Source organism: Arachis hypogaea, chromosome 9 (assembly GCF_003086295.3).
Source record: "Arachis hypogaea cultivar Tifrunner chromosome 9, arahy.Tifrunner.gnm2.J5K5, whole genome shotgun sequence".
NCBI classification, from domain to species: domain Eukaryota; kingdom Viridiplantae; phylum Streptophyta; class Magnoliopsida; order Fabales; family Fabaceae; genus Arachis; species Arachis hypogaea.
This window is the reverse complement of record NC_092044.1, coordinates 28,107,395-28,120,814: the sequence shown is the minus strand read 5'-3', so window position 1 is coordinate 28,120,814 and position 13,420 is coordinate 28,107,395. Positions and strand designations below refer to the sequence as shown.

The 13,420-nt window shown below is 39.4% G+C and overlaps 1 protein-coding gene and 1 non-coding gene across 2 annotated transcripts; both read left to right on the top strand.

Moving 5' to 3' along the window:
- The first annotated feature begins 223 nt into the window (after positions 1-223).
- Positions 224-331, top strand: LOC112714119 (small nucleolar RNA R71). Its single transcript, XR_003159075.1, has one exon. It is a non-coding gene; the product is annotated as a small nucleolar RNA R71 (small nucleolar RNA).
- An 8,533-nt stretch (positions 332-8,864) lies between these two features.
- LOC140175102 (uncharacterized) lies at positions 8,865-9,572 on the top strand. Its single transcript, XM_072202019.1, has one exon. It carries the CDS (start codon positions 8,865-8,867, stop codon positions 9,570-9,572), a length of 708 nt encoding a protein of 235 aa, XP_072058120.1.
- The last annotated feature ends 3,848 nt before the right edge of the window (positions 9,573-13,420 follow it).

The window sequence follows — 13,420 nt, the reverse complement described above, 5'->3', positions numbered from 1 at the left end:
GAGCATCAATTTCAGGAACTCCCTTCCTCTGAGGCGTCCCATTATTCACGGAATTCCTCTCAGAAGTATACATGAACTGGTTATTTGCAACCATGTCAATAAGCTCTTGAGCTTCTGCAGGAACTTTCTTTAGGTGAATGGATCCACCTGCAGAATGGTTCAGTGACATCTTAGAGAATTAAGATAGACCATAATAGAATATATCCAGAATGGTCCACTCTGAAAGCATGTCAGAAGGACACCTTTTGGTCATCTGCTTGTATCTTTCCCAAGCTTCATAGAGGGATTCACCAACTTTTTGTTTGAAGGTTTGAACATCCACTCTAAGCTTGCTTAGCTTTTGAGGAGGAAAGAACTTAGCCAAGAAGGCCGTGACCAGCTTATCCCAAGAGTCCAGGCTATCTTTAGGTTGAGAGTCCAACCATGTTCTAGCTCTGTCTCTTACAGCAAAAGGGAAAAGTCTGAGCCTGTAGACTTTAGGATCTACTCCATTAGTCTTAACAGTCTCATAGACCTGCAAGAACTCAGTTAAAAACTGATAGGGATCTTCTGATGGAAGTCTATGGAACTTGCAGTTCTATTGCATTAGAGCAACTAGTTGAGGTTTCAGCTCAAAATTGTTTGCTCCAATGGCAGGGATTGAGATGCTTCTTCCATCAAACTTGGAAGTAGGTGTAGTATAATCACCAAGCATCCTCCTTGCATTATTATTTTCGGCTGCCATTTCCTCTTCCTTTTCGAAAATTTCTGTAAGGTTGTCTCTGGATTGTTGTAATTTAGCTTCTCTTAGTTTCCTCTTCAGAGTCCTTTCAGGTTCAGGATCTGCTTCAACAAGAATATTCTTGTCCTTGCTCCTGCTCATATGAGAAAGAAGGGAACAAAAAATAATAATAATAGGGATCCTCTTTACCACATTATAGAGATTCCTTTATGTGAGTAGAAGAATAAAAGAATAGAAGAAGGAAAAGGTAAGAATCCAACACAAGGGGGGAAGAGTGGGTTCGAATTCTTGAGTGGAAAGAGAGGTGTTAGTAGATAAATAAATAAATAGAAGAAGATAAGAGGGAGAGAATTTCGAAAATTAATTTTGAAAAAAGGTTAGTGATTTTCGAAAATTAAGAGAAGAATTAAAATTAAAATTAAAATTTGAAACAATTAGTTAATTAAGAAAGTTTTGAAAAAGAGGGAGGAATTTTCGAAAATTAGAGAGGAGGAAGTAGTTAAGTGGTTTTGAAAAAGATATGAATTTTAAAACAAATAAAAAGTTAATAAGTTAGTTGAAAAAGATTTAAAAATCAATTTTAAAAAGATAAGAAGTTAGAAGAGATATTTTGAAATTGATTTTGAAAAAGATATGATTTGAAAAAAGATATTTTTAAAAGAAATGATTGAAAATGATATTTTGAAAAAGATTTAATTTTTAAAAATTAAAATTGATTACTTGACTAACAAGAAACTAAAAGATATGATTCTAGAATTTAAAGATTGAACCTTTCTTAACAAGAAAGTAACAAACTTCAAAATTGTGAATCAATCTCATTAATTGTTAGTAAGGTTTTCGAAATTTTGAAATAAAGATAAGAAAAAGATTTTGAAAAATAATTTTAAATTTTCGAAAATCATAAATGAAAAATGAAAAAGATTTGATTTTTGAAAAATATTTTGAAAAGATAGGATTTTTAAAATTGAAAATTTGACTTGACTCATAAGAAATAACTAAGTTTTAAAATTTTTTGACTAAGTCAACTCAAATTTTCGAAATTTTGAGAGAAAAAAGGAAAATATATATTTTTTATTTTTGAATTTTTAATGAGGAGAGAGAAAAACAAAAAATGACCCAAAATATGAAAATTTTGGATCAAAACACATGACGCATGCAAGAACACTATGAATGTCAAGATGAACACCAAGAACACTTTGAAGATCAAGATTAACATCAAGACTTATTTTTGAAAAATTTTCAAGAAAAAAAAACATGCAAGACACCAAACTTAGCAATTTTTCATGCTTAGACACTATGAATGCAAAAATGCATATGAAAAACAACAAAAGACACAAAACAAGAAAATGCAAAGATCAAACAAAGAAAATTATCAAGAACAACTTGAAGATCATGAAGAACACATGCATGAATTTTCGAAAAAATGCATAAATTTTAAAAACATGCAATTGACACCAAACTTAAAAATTGACTTAAGACTCAAACAAGAAACACAAAATGTTTTTTATTTTTATGATTTTATTAAATTTTTTTGGGTTTTTTTGAAATTTTCTTTTTTTTTTGGATTTTTCGAAAATAATCTTTAGAGAAACGAAAAAGAGAAAATTTTTTGAAAGATTTTTGAAAACTTTTTGAAAAGAAAATTACATAGTCTGAGCAACAAGATGAACCATCGATTGTCCAAACTCGAACAATCCCCGACAACGGTGCCAAAAACTTGGTGCACGAAATTGTGATCTCTAACAATGGCGCTCAACTTGGTATGCGCGTTTATAACTCAGCACTTTCTTCACAACTTCGCACAACTAACCAGCAAGTGCACTGGGTCATCTAAGTAATAAACCTTACGTGAGTAAGGGTCGATCCCACAGAGATTGTTGGTATGAAGCAAGCTATGGTCATCTCGTAAATCTCAGTTAGGCGGATTCAAATAGTTACAGTGGTTTTCGAATATAATAATAAATAAACAAAAAATAAGGATAGAGATACTTATGTAATTCATTGGTGGGAATTTCAGATAAGCGCATGAAGATACTGTATTCCTGTTGAATCTCTGCTTTCCTACTGCTCTCATCCAATCTTTCAATGGCTACTTCCCATCCTCTCAGTAAAAAAGGTCCAAATGCTCTTGTCACAGCACGGCTAATCATCTGTCGGTTCTCGATCATGTCGGAATAGAATCCATTGATTCTTTTGCGTTTGTCATCACACCCAACAATCGCGAGTTTGAAGCTCGTCACAGTGATTCAATCCCTAAATCCTACTCAGAATACCACAGACAAGGTTTAGACCTCCGGATTCTCAGGAATGGCCGCCAATAATTATAGCTTATACCACGAAGATTCTGATCAAGGAATCCAAGAGATATGCGCTCGTTCTAAGGTAGAACGGAAGTGGTTGTCAATGACGCGTTCATAAGGATGGATGATGATGAGTGTCACAGATCATCACATCCATCAGGTTGAAGTGCAACGGATATCTTAGAACAAGAATAAGCTAAATTGAATAGAAAATAGTAGTAATTGCTTTAAAACTCGAGGTACATCAGAGTTCTACACTCTTAATCTATGGTGTGTAGAAACTTTACCATTGAAAATACATAAGTGATGAAGGTCCAGGCATGGCCGAATGGCCAGCCCCCATGAATGATCAAAAGACCGAATGGTCAAGAGACTGTATTGTCAAAATACACCTAGTATAATAGTAAAAAGTTCTATTTATACTAAACTAGTTACTAGGGTTTATAGAAATAAGTAATTGATGCAGAAATCCACTTCCGGGGCCCACTTGGTGTGTGCTTGGGCTGAGCTTGAGCTTTACACATGTTGAGGCTTCTCTTGGAGTTAAACACCAAGTTGTAACGTGTTTTTGGCGTTTAACTCTGGTTTATGACGTGTTTCTGGCGTTTGACTCCAGAATGTAGCATGGAACAGGCGTTGAACGCCAGTTTACGTCATCTAATGTCGAATGAAGTATGGACTATTATATATTGCTGAAAAGCTCTGAATGTCTAATTTTCAACGCCATTGAGAACGCAACATTTGGAGTTCTGTAGCTCCAGAAAATTTATTTTGAGTGCAGGGAGGTCAGAATCCAACAGCATCAGCAGTCCTTTGTCAGCCTCCTTATCAGAGTTTTGCTCAGGTCCTTCAATTTCAGCAAGAAAATACCTGAAATCACAGAAAAATACACAAACTCATAGTAAAGTCCAGAAATATGAATTTTACATAAAAACTAATGAAAACATCCCTAAAAGTAGCTAGATCCTACTAAAAACTACTTAAAAACAATGCCAAAAAGCATATAAATTATCCGCTCATCAACTACGCTATGTAAAATCCAACAGGATCATATAATATGTATCTACACTTTCAGGTATATCTATTATAAATCTAACAAATTAATAGAAGACATCACCATTACTTTTTATACATGCAACCACGAACCATAAAATATTACAATAATATTCAGAGTACGAGAAAAAGTGTGGATTCCATATAACTTTCTCCTATAAAGATACCATCAGATGCTACCCAGAATTCTCCATTATGCCTTCTAAACATCACAAGTTCATGGTTTCTTAAGTCACTCTCACTACACTAAACCCTCCAACCTTCCTAACAAACATATTCTAATACACTATGAAATATAACAAACTTCTTAACTTTTGCTGCATTCTTCCAAAGATGACTAATCCTCCATCCACAAGCCATCTCACGAAACTGTCAAAATTTTCTGATGAAATCATATGGTAGATCCTTGTGAGGTGTGAGCCCAAAATTGCAAGTAGATGTAAGGTTCTAAATTCGATTTGGAATCAATTCATATCATCACCTGAGTTTGTCAAATAGAGCATTACCCATATGCTCACAACAATTTGATCATTGTTGTAAGACTCCAGCTTTTTTAAAATTTAGTAACAAATTATTGTATAATTTATTATATTTATTTAAGATTATATTTTTAGAGATTTTTATATTAATTAGATATTTTCTTATTGTTGATTTAAAGCTTTGGTGATTGAGAAATAATGAAAATTTTATATGTTTAATTTTGAATATTTAGATTTTGAGCTTTATTTTATGATTTTAAAGGAAATTAATTTTATTATCTCTAATTATTGGATTAGAGTATTTTTTTGAAAATAAATTGTAATTTGATAATTGGTATTTTTATAAGGTTTAATTACTCTATTGGTCTCTATAGTTTCGCAAAATTTTTAATTAGATCCCAATACTTTTTTTTCTTTTAATTTGGTCCATGCACCAAATCTTTTTTCAATTAGGTCCCTCTTGACAGTAATTGGTTTAATTGTATAGGGACCCAATTAAAAAATAATTGGTGCAGAAACCCAAATAAAAGGAAAAGAAAGTATAGGGACCTAATTAAAAAAAATTGGTGCAAGGACTCAATTGAAAGGAAAAAAAGTATAGAGACCTAATTAAAAATTTTGTGACACTATAAGGACAAACGAGTAATTAAACCTATTTATAAATATTAGTATTGGATTAAAATTTATTTTTAATTACTCAATTATTGCTACTTTTATCAAAATTACCTAAACTACCCTAACCCGAACTTTAATTTCAAAACAGACATACACACACAAAATGCTAAAATTTCCACCACCTCACCGCCACCCCAACTCCCTTTCACACTCTCAACGACACTCAACAACACAAAACACACACACACACACACACCATGAATCAAAGAAATAAGAGGGAAAGAGAGAACGGAGAAGAAGGGAGAAGAGGAGAGGGAGCCGCATCACCACCGCACCCCGTCGCGCCTACGTCACCACCGTGGAGCCGTCGCCACTGTTCCACTGAGCTGCTGCTGTCATCACGCATAAGAAGAGAGGGAGAGCTCGCACCTTGTTGCCGCCATCCATGGAACCACGAGTTGCGTCAGTGCCGCCGAGAGAAGGGAGAAGACGCGAGCTGGAAGAGCTACGCCCAGTCATTGTCGTCGCGCCAGTAACCACCATTGTTCATCGTCTCCATCAATATAGGTTCGCCGGTAAATGGAGCTCAACGCGAGGGGAACAAATCGCGATGAGAGTGAAATCTTGCACCGTTGTTGATGTGGTTGAAGTCATCGTTCCTCTGCCGTCACTGTTGCTGAGATGCCATTGCTGTTGCCTCCATTTCTGCCACAGATTAACACCAGCTCCGCTGCCATGAGCCTCTTCTCTTGCCATTCAAGGAGCTGTGTTCCATCACCATTTTGCTGCCGTTGAGCCATTCTACCGCTACTTGGTTCTATTTTTTCTTAGTTGCAGTAAGCTTTTCATTCCAAAATGTTCTTTTGTCGATGTTCTGTTATCTTAGCTGAGGTTTTGGCAACATTAATGGTATAAAATTGAGTTTCAGTTATTATATGTTGCGATTAGAGTTGCTCTGGTTGCTGCGAAAGTAGTTTGGAGCTAAGGTTGCGGTTGCCACCATACTGGGTTGAGAGAAAACAAAGTTTTGTCGCTTGATTGAGCCGTGAATGAGGTAAGGAGGTTTTCTTAAATTCTTTTTACATTTAAGAATTGTTATAAGTCGATAATAATATGAAAATGGATTTTATGATTACGTGATTTTTATGGTTAAACTGAACTGTTTTGGATGGATATGATTATTTATCTTATTGATTTATTGAATTATTTGAGGATGCTGGTTATTCTAATTGTTGATTTAGTTTTATTGAGTTGGTCGTTGTTGGACTGGTTTCTTGAAATTGGTTTGTTTGATTTGTCAGAAATGATTCTGAGGATTGGATATGATTTAAGACATGAAAATGATTTATTTTGTAAGCGGTTTAATTTTTAATTGGTTTGATTTTATAAATATTTTGATATTAGAAATGGTTTTAATTTATTGAAAATGATTTTGCTGTTGGAATTGGTTTGATTTATTGGAAACGATTTGAAAGGAATTTGAGTAATAGTTTGGATAGGACCTGCGCAGGGTGGCAAAATCCGAGCTTTAGGGGAGGTGCTGCTAAAATTTTTAGAAGAATTTTGAGAAGTTTTATTTTGGATAATTTTGATTGAAGAATTGTTTTATTTAATTTTGATTTATTTAAGAAAGTAATGAATTATGTTTGGGTTTAAATGATTTGGTTTTGAAATGAGATTGGTTGTCGCTTCCCTAAAGTCTAGAGGCCATACTGAGAAGTTTAACTAAGAAATGATATATGTCTTTTGAAAAGAGTTTAAATTCAAAAACAATTTTGAAGTTAGCTCGAGGAATTTGAGAATGAATGAGATATTGATCAATGGCTTTAGGTATAGATGAGTAACCCTTATCCGAGATATAACTTTGAGAACAAATGAGTAATCTCTATGTGTTCATATCCCGGACTGAGCTATAAGGTCCGGGTTGGACAAAAGAAAAAGTTGACCGACCTTCCTCAAGGTTGGCCAGTTGACCGACCTCTCTAAAGGTTGGCCCATTTTACGGTCTCTTCACAAAGGGCTCGGAAGATCATCACAGAGGCCTGCAAAGGCCCAAAACATAAGGGTCACCGACTACTATAAGACGGTTGGGCCAAGAAGATGATCTCACTCACAAAAGATAAGATAAGATAACAAACTTATCTCAAAGGAAGATCGTCAAATACCAATATAAATACATTGGAGCACCCAGGTATAACTCATACTCCAATTCTACAAAAACACCTGCCTAAAGCCCGTATTGACTTAAGCATCGGAGTCTCTTGCAGGTACCACCCCCCTCTGGTGAACGAGGATCAGCAGCGCCTCCCACTCTAACAAATCAGACACGGTAACCTTGAAACTGTTTGAGATCGACCTCCCAGTTTTAGGTAACCCTCAGAACATTGGCGCCGTTGTCGGGGAACCTAGAAGTCATCCCAACGTCATGGCAAACAACCTCTTTGCCAAGGACCACACCTCCAGATTAGAAGAAGGAACATCAAGAAAGGACACGGATGCCATACCAACCTCCCCAAAGGATGCACACCACTCCAAAGGAGATAAGCAACCCCATAACGCAGATAAACAACAGGATCGCCTCAAATAGCTCGAACAAGAGGCCGAACGACAGCAAGAAGCCGAACAAGATCTCCGGAGAGAAACAAGACGGCATCGGGAATTGGAGAAAAAACTCTGAAAACTCGAAGCCGACCTCAAAACTAGAGCCACTTGATCCAACCGCGAAACTAGCCCCCACAAAGATCAAGACCCGTTCACAAAGGAAATCATGAAGGCTAAAGTCTCAAAAGACTTTAAAGCTCCCGACATGACCCTATATGACAGTACATCCAACCCAAGCCATCACCTCAGTAACTTTAGGAGTCAGATGTACCTCACGGATGCCTCAGATGTAACTCATTGCAAAGTCTTCTCGACCACACTAGTCAAAACGGCAATAAAGTGGTTCGATAGCTTGCCCTCAAGATCAATCACAAGCTTCGGCGACCTTGCCCAAAAATTTCTAGTCAAATTCTCCATACAAAAGGGTAAGACCAAACATGCTCCAAGCCTTCTAGGAATCAAACAGGGAGATCGGGAAAGCCTCCGCAGCTACATGGAAAGATTCAATAAAGCATGTCTCGACATATAGAACCTCCTGACAGAAGCAGCCATCATGGGACTCATCAACGGTCTATGCGAGGGACCTTTTAGCCACTCCATATCTAAGAAACACCCCACATCCCTGAATGAAGTGCAACAATAGGCTGAGAAATACATCAACATGGAGGAAAACTCCCGATTAGGAGAAACCTCCAAAACTGGGCTCTCCTACCCATCTCGGGACAAAGATAAGGAGTCACAGAGAAAGGAAGACCAATCCATAGAGAAGTCCAGGAAATACCATAACTATACCTCTCTTCGAGTATCCTTAGTGGACGTCTACCGGGAAATATGCAACACAAAAAAGATCTCACCTCCTCGCCCAATTAAACACAAAAGGGAGGAAGTCGGATCAAGTACTGCGAATACCACAGAATCTACGGGCACCCCACGAACGAGTTCTACGACTTGAAGAATGTCAAAGAAAAACTGGCCCGAGAAGGAAGACTAGATTGATTCCTAGCTAGCAGAATGAACGAGCCAAGAAAGAGAAGAAGGGATAAGGTGGGCGGACGAGCTGAACGCCTTCATCACACCCCGAAAAGACACGTCCATATGATCAACGGAGGATTCGCAGAAGGAGGAATCTCCAAATTATCTCGCAAAAGACACTTTAAAGAGGTATACCATGTCAGAGAAGGGGATAGGTCACCCGACCTCCCCACTATCACCTTCACTAAAGAAGACGTTGCGGGAATCATCCCTGGGCATGATGACCCCATGGTCATTACCATCATACTCGCCAATGCCAATCTCCACCAAATGCAGGACGACCAAGGAAGCTCCGCGGACATCATATTCAAATCCGCCTTCGACAAGCTCGGACTACAAGAAAAGGAGCTCAAAGCATACCCCAACAGCCTGTTCGGACTGGGAGATGCCCCAATCCAACCACTCGGGTATATCCTACTACACACGACCTTCGGAAAAAGAACGCGGTCCAGAACGCAGAGCATAGACTACATCAAAGTCGACATGAGCTCCGCATACAACGCCCTCATAGGTCGGACAACACTAAATCAGCTCGCCGCTGTAGTCTCCACTCCACACCTATGTATGAAGTTCCCAAATCCAGAAGGGATAGCCACCATAAAAGAAGACCAAAAACTTGCGCAATGCTGTTACAACAAAAATTTGAACCTCAAAGACGACCCAAGAGGAAAAGAGACCAATACTATTGAACTCGGGGAAACCCAGGCTCGCGAAGAATTTTGTCCTCAACCAGAAGGCGAGACCGAAGAGGTCCAAGTCAGAGATACTTAAGATAAAACAACAAACATAGGTCCAAACCTAAGTAGACCTAAAGGAGCTACTGATAAAGTTCCTAAAGGAGAATTCCGACCTATTCACGTGGAAGGCCGTAGATATGCTCGGCATAGATCCCGGCTCAATGTACCACAAACTGGCAGTGTACCCCAGATCTCGACCAATGCAACAGAGGCACAAAAAGCTCAGCCCGAAAAGGTCACATGTCGTGGAGGAATGGTGCACGAAATTGCAATCACACTTTTGCAATTCCGCACAACTAACCAGCAAGTGCACTGGGTCGTCCAAGTAATACCTTACGTGAGTAAGGGTCGATCCCACGGAGATTGTCGGCTTGAAGCAAGCTATGGTTATCTTGTAACTCTTAGTCAGTATATCAATAATTCTCAGGTTTAATTGTGAAAAGTAAAAGAACCTGAAATAAATACTTGTTTTGCAGTAATGGAGAACAGGTTGAGGGTTTGGAGATGCTCTATCTTCTGAATCTCTACTTTCCGACTGTTTTCTTCTTCATGCACGCAAGGCTCCTTCCATGGCAAGCTTTATGTAGGGTTTCACTGTTGTCAATGGCTACCTCCCATCCTCTCAGTGAAAATGTTCAACGTGCTCTGTCACATCACAGCTATTCATCTGTCGGTTCTCGATCATGTCGGAATAGAATCCAGTGATTCTTTTGCGTCTGTCACTAACGCCCCACAATCGCGAGTTTGAAGCTCGTCACAGTCATTCAATCCCTGAATCCTACTCAGAATACCACAGACAATGTTTAGACCTTCTGGATTCTCTTGAATGCCGCCATCAATTCTAGCTTATACCATGAAGATTCTGGTTAAAGAATCCAAGAGATATCCACTCAATCTAAATTAGAACGGAGGTGGTTATCAGGCACACGTTCATAGGTGAGAATGATGATTAGTGTCACGGATCATCACATTCATCAAGTTGAGGAACAAGTGATATCTTAGAATGAAAGCAAGCGTGATTGAATGAAAAATAGTAGTAATTGCATTAATCCATCAAGACACAGCAGAGCTCCTCACCCCCAACCATGGGGTTTAGAGACTCATGCCGTAGAAGGTACAATATGGAATGTGTAAAGTGTCATGAGGTACAGATACAATGTCAAAAGATCCTATTTATAGTGAACTAGTAACCTAGGATAAACAAAAATGAGTAAATGACATAAAAATCCACTTTCGGGGTCCACTTGGTGTGTGCTTGGGCTGAGCATTGAAGCTTTCATGTGTAGAGACTTTTCCGGAGTTAAACGCCAGCTTTTATGCCAGTTTGGGCGTTTAACTCCAAATTTTGTGCCAGTTCCGGCGTTAAACGCCGGGAATTCTGAGGCTGATTTGCAACGCCGGTTTGGGCCATCAAATCTTGGGAAAAGTATGGACTATTATACATTGCTGGAACGCCCAAGATGTCTACTTTCCAACGCAATTGAGAGCGCGACAATTGGGCTTCTGTAGCTCCAGAAAATCCTCTTCGAGTGCAGAGAGATCAGAATCCAACAGCATCTGCAGTCCTTTTTCAGCCTCTAAATCAGATTTTTGCTTAGGTCCCTCAATTTCAGTCAGAAATTACCTGAAATCACAGAAAAACACACAAACTCATAGTAAAGCCCAGAAAAGTGAATTTTAAATAAAAACTCATAAAAACATACTAAAAACTTACAAAAATGTACTAAAAACATACTAAAAACAGTGCCAAAAAGCGTATAAATTATCCGCTCATCAAGGAACAAGTACAGGCCTTATTAGAGGTAGGGTTCATAAGGGTAGTCAAATACCCACTATGGCTAGCCAATGTCGTACTGGTCAAAAACCCAAATGGAAAGTGGCGAACGTGTGTCGACTATACCGACCTCAACAAAGGCTGCCCAAAAGAACCCTACCCCCTCCTGAATATCGACACCCTAGTCGACGTCTCATCGGGATACAAATGCCTTTCCTTCATGGATGCCTACTCGGGGTACAACCTGATCCCGATGCATCAACCGGACCAAGAAAAGACCTCGTTCCTAACCCCGAAAGCAAACTACTGTTACGTAGTCATGCCATTCGGACTCAAGAACATAGGGGCTACATATCTGAGATTGATGAACAAAGTCTTCGCCGGCCACATCAGAAAGCTGATGGAAGTCTACGTAGATGACATGTTGGTAAAAACACAAAGGGAAGAAATGCTGCTACCCGACTTTGCCAAAGTATTCGGCACCATAAGAAAGCACGGGATGAGATTAAATCCCACAAAGTGCACTTTCGCGGGAGAAGCCAGAAAATTCCTAGGGTTTATGCTTACCTAGAGAGGGATGGAGAAAAACCCAGACAAATGCCAAGCCATACTCAACATGAAAAGCCCAACCTGCATCAACGAGGTACAACAGCTAAACGAAAGACTAGCGGCCCTGTCTAGGTTCCTATCTGGATCAGCCTTAAGATCTCTCCCTTTCTACACATCACTAAAGAAAGGAAAGAGGTTCAAATGGACCCTAGAATGCGAACAAGCCTTCCAAGACTTCAAAACATTTCTGGGGTAACCACTTATTCTGACCCGACCTAGACAAGGAGAAGAACTAATACTGTACCTCGCCGTTAGAAGTCGGGCGATAATATCAATACTAGTCAGAGAAGATGACAACAGACAATAACCCATCTACTTCATCAGCAAGGCTTTACAAGGGGCAAAACTAAACTATCCAAAGATAGAAAAATTTGCCTACGCACTTATACTTAGTTCTCGACAGCTCTGACTATGCTTTCAAGTCCACACCATCAAAATACGAACTAACCCATAAAAGGCATCCTGCAGAAAACCGACTTAGCTGGAAGAATCCTACAATGGGCTGTCGAGTTGTCCGAATTTGACCTCAAGTACGAAACTCGGACAGCTATCAAGTCTCAGTACCTGGCCGACTTCATCGCAGAGTACACCAACACCCCAGAACCCCCATTGATTGGAATCTCTATGTTGACGGCTCATCAAACAAAGCCGAAAGTGGAGCAGGCGTTATCCTAAAAAGCAATCAAGGGACCCAACTCAAACTCTCCTTAAAGTTTGAGTTCTCCGCCTCAAATAATCAAGCCAAGTACGATGCCCTACTGGCCAGTTTGAAGCTAGCTAGGGAAGTCGGAGTCCAAAAGCTCACCATCTTTAGCGATTCGCAAGTAGTGACCTCACAAATAGATGGAAGCTAACAGGCAAAAGATCCCACCATAAAAAAATACCTAGACAAAACCAGAGAACAGCTCAAGAAATTCATGGGATATGTGATCCGGCATATACCTCGAGAACAAAATACCCGGGCTGACACTTTCAAAACTAGCCAGCACCAAACCAGGGGGTAACAACAGAAGCCTCATCCAAGAAACCCTACAAAATCCATCAACCTCGGAGGAAGAGAAGGTTCTAAACATATCCGACCAGGACCGAGAGTGGATGACCCCCATAATCAACTATCTCAAATCTGAAACACTTCACACGGACAAAAAGGAGACAAAAAAGCTCATAAGGGAAGCACAATGTTACACCCTGGTAGACGACATCTTATACAGAAGAGGGATTTCAACACCCCTGCTCAAGTGCGTACCGACATCCGCCATAAAGGAGGTCCTGGAGGAAATCCATAGTGGCATGTGCGGTAACCACCTCGGGGCGCGGGCTCTATCTAAAAAGGTCCTCCGAGCCAGCTTCTACTGGCCGACCTTACAGAAGAAAGCAACAGAGTACGTCAAAATGTGCCCCCCATGCCAGAAGCACGCCAACTTCTATATCGCCCCACCCGAAGAGCTCATCTGCGTCATTTCACCATGGCCGTTCGCAAAATAGGGACTCAACCTCCT

Coding starts and splice junctions, on each gene's coding strand:
- LOC140175102 (XM_072202019.1), top strand. CDS start 8,865: ATGATCAACGGAGGATTCGCAGAAGGAGGAATCTCCAAATTATCTCGC.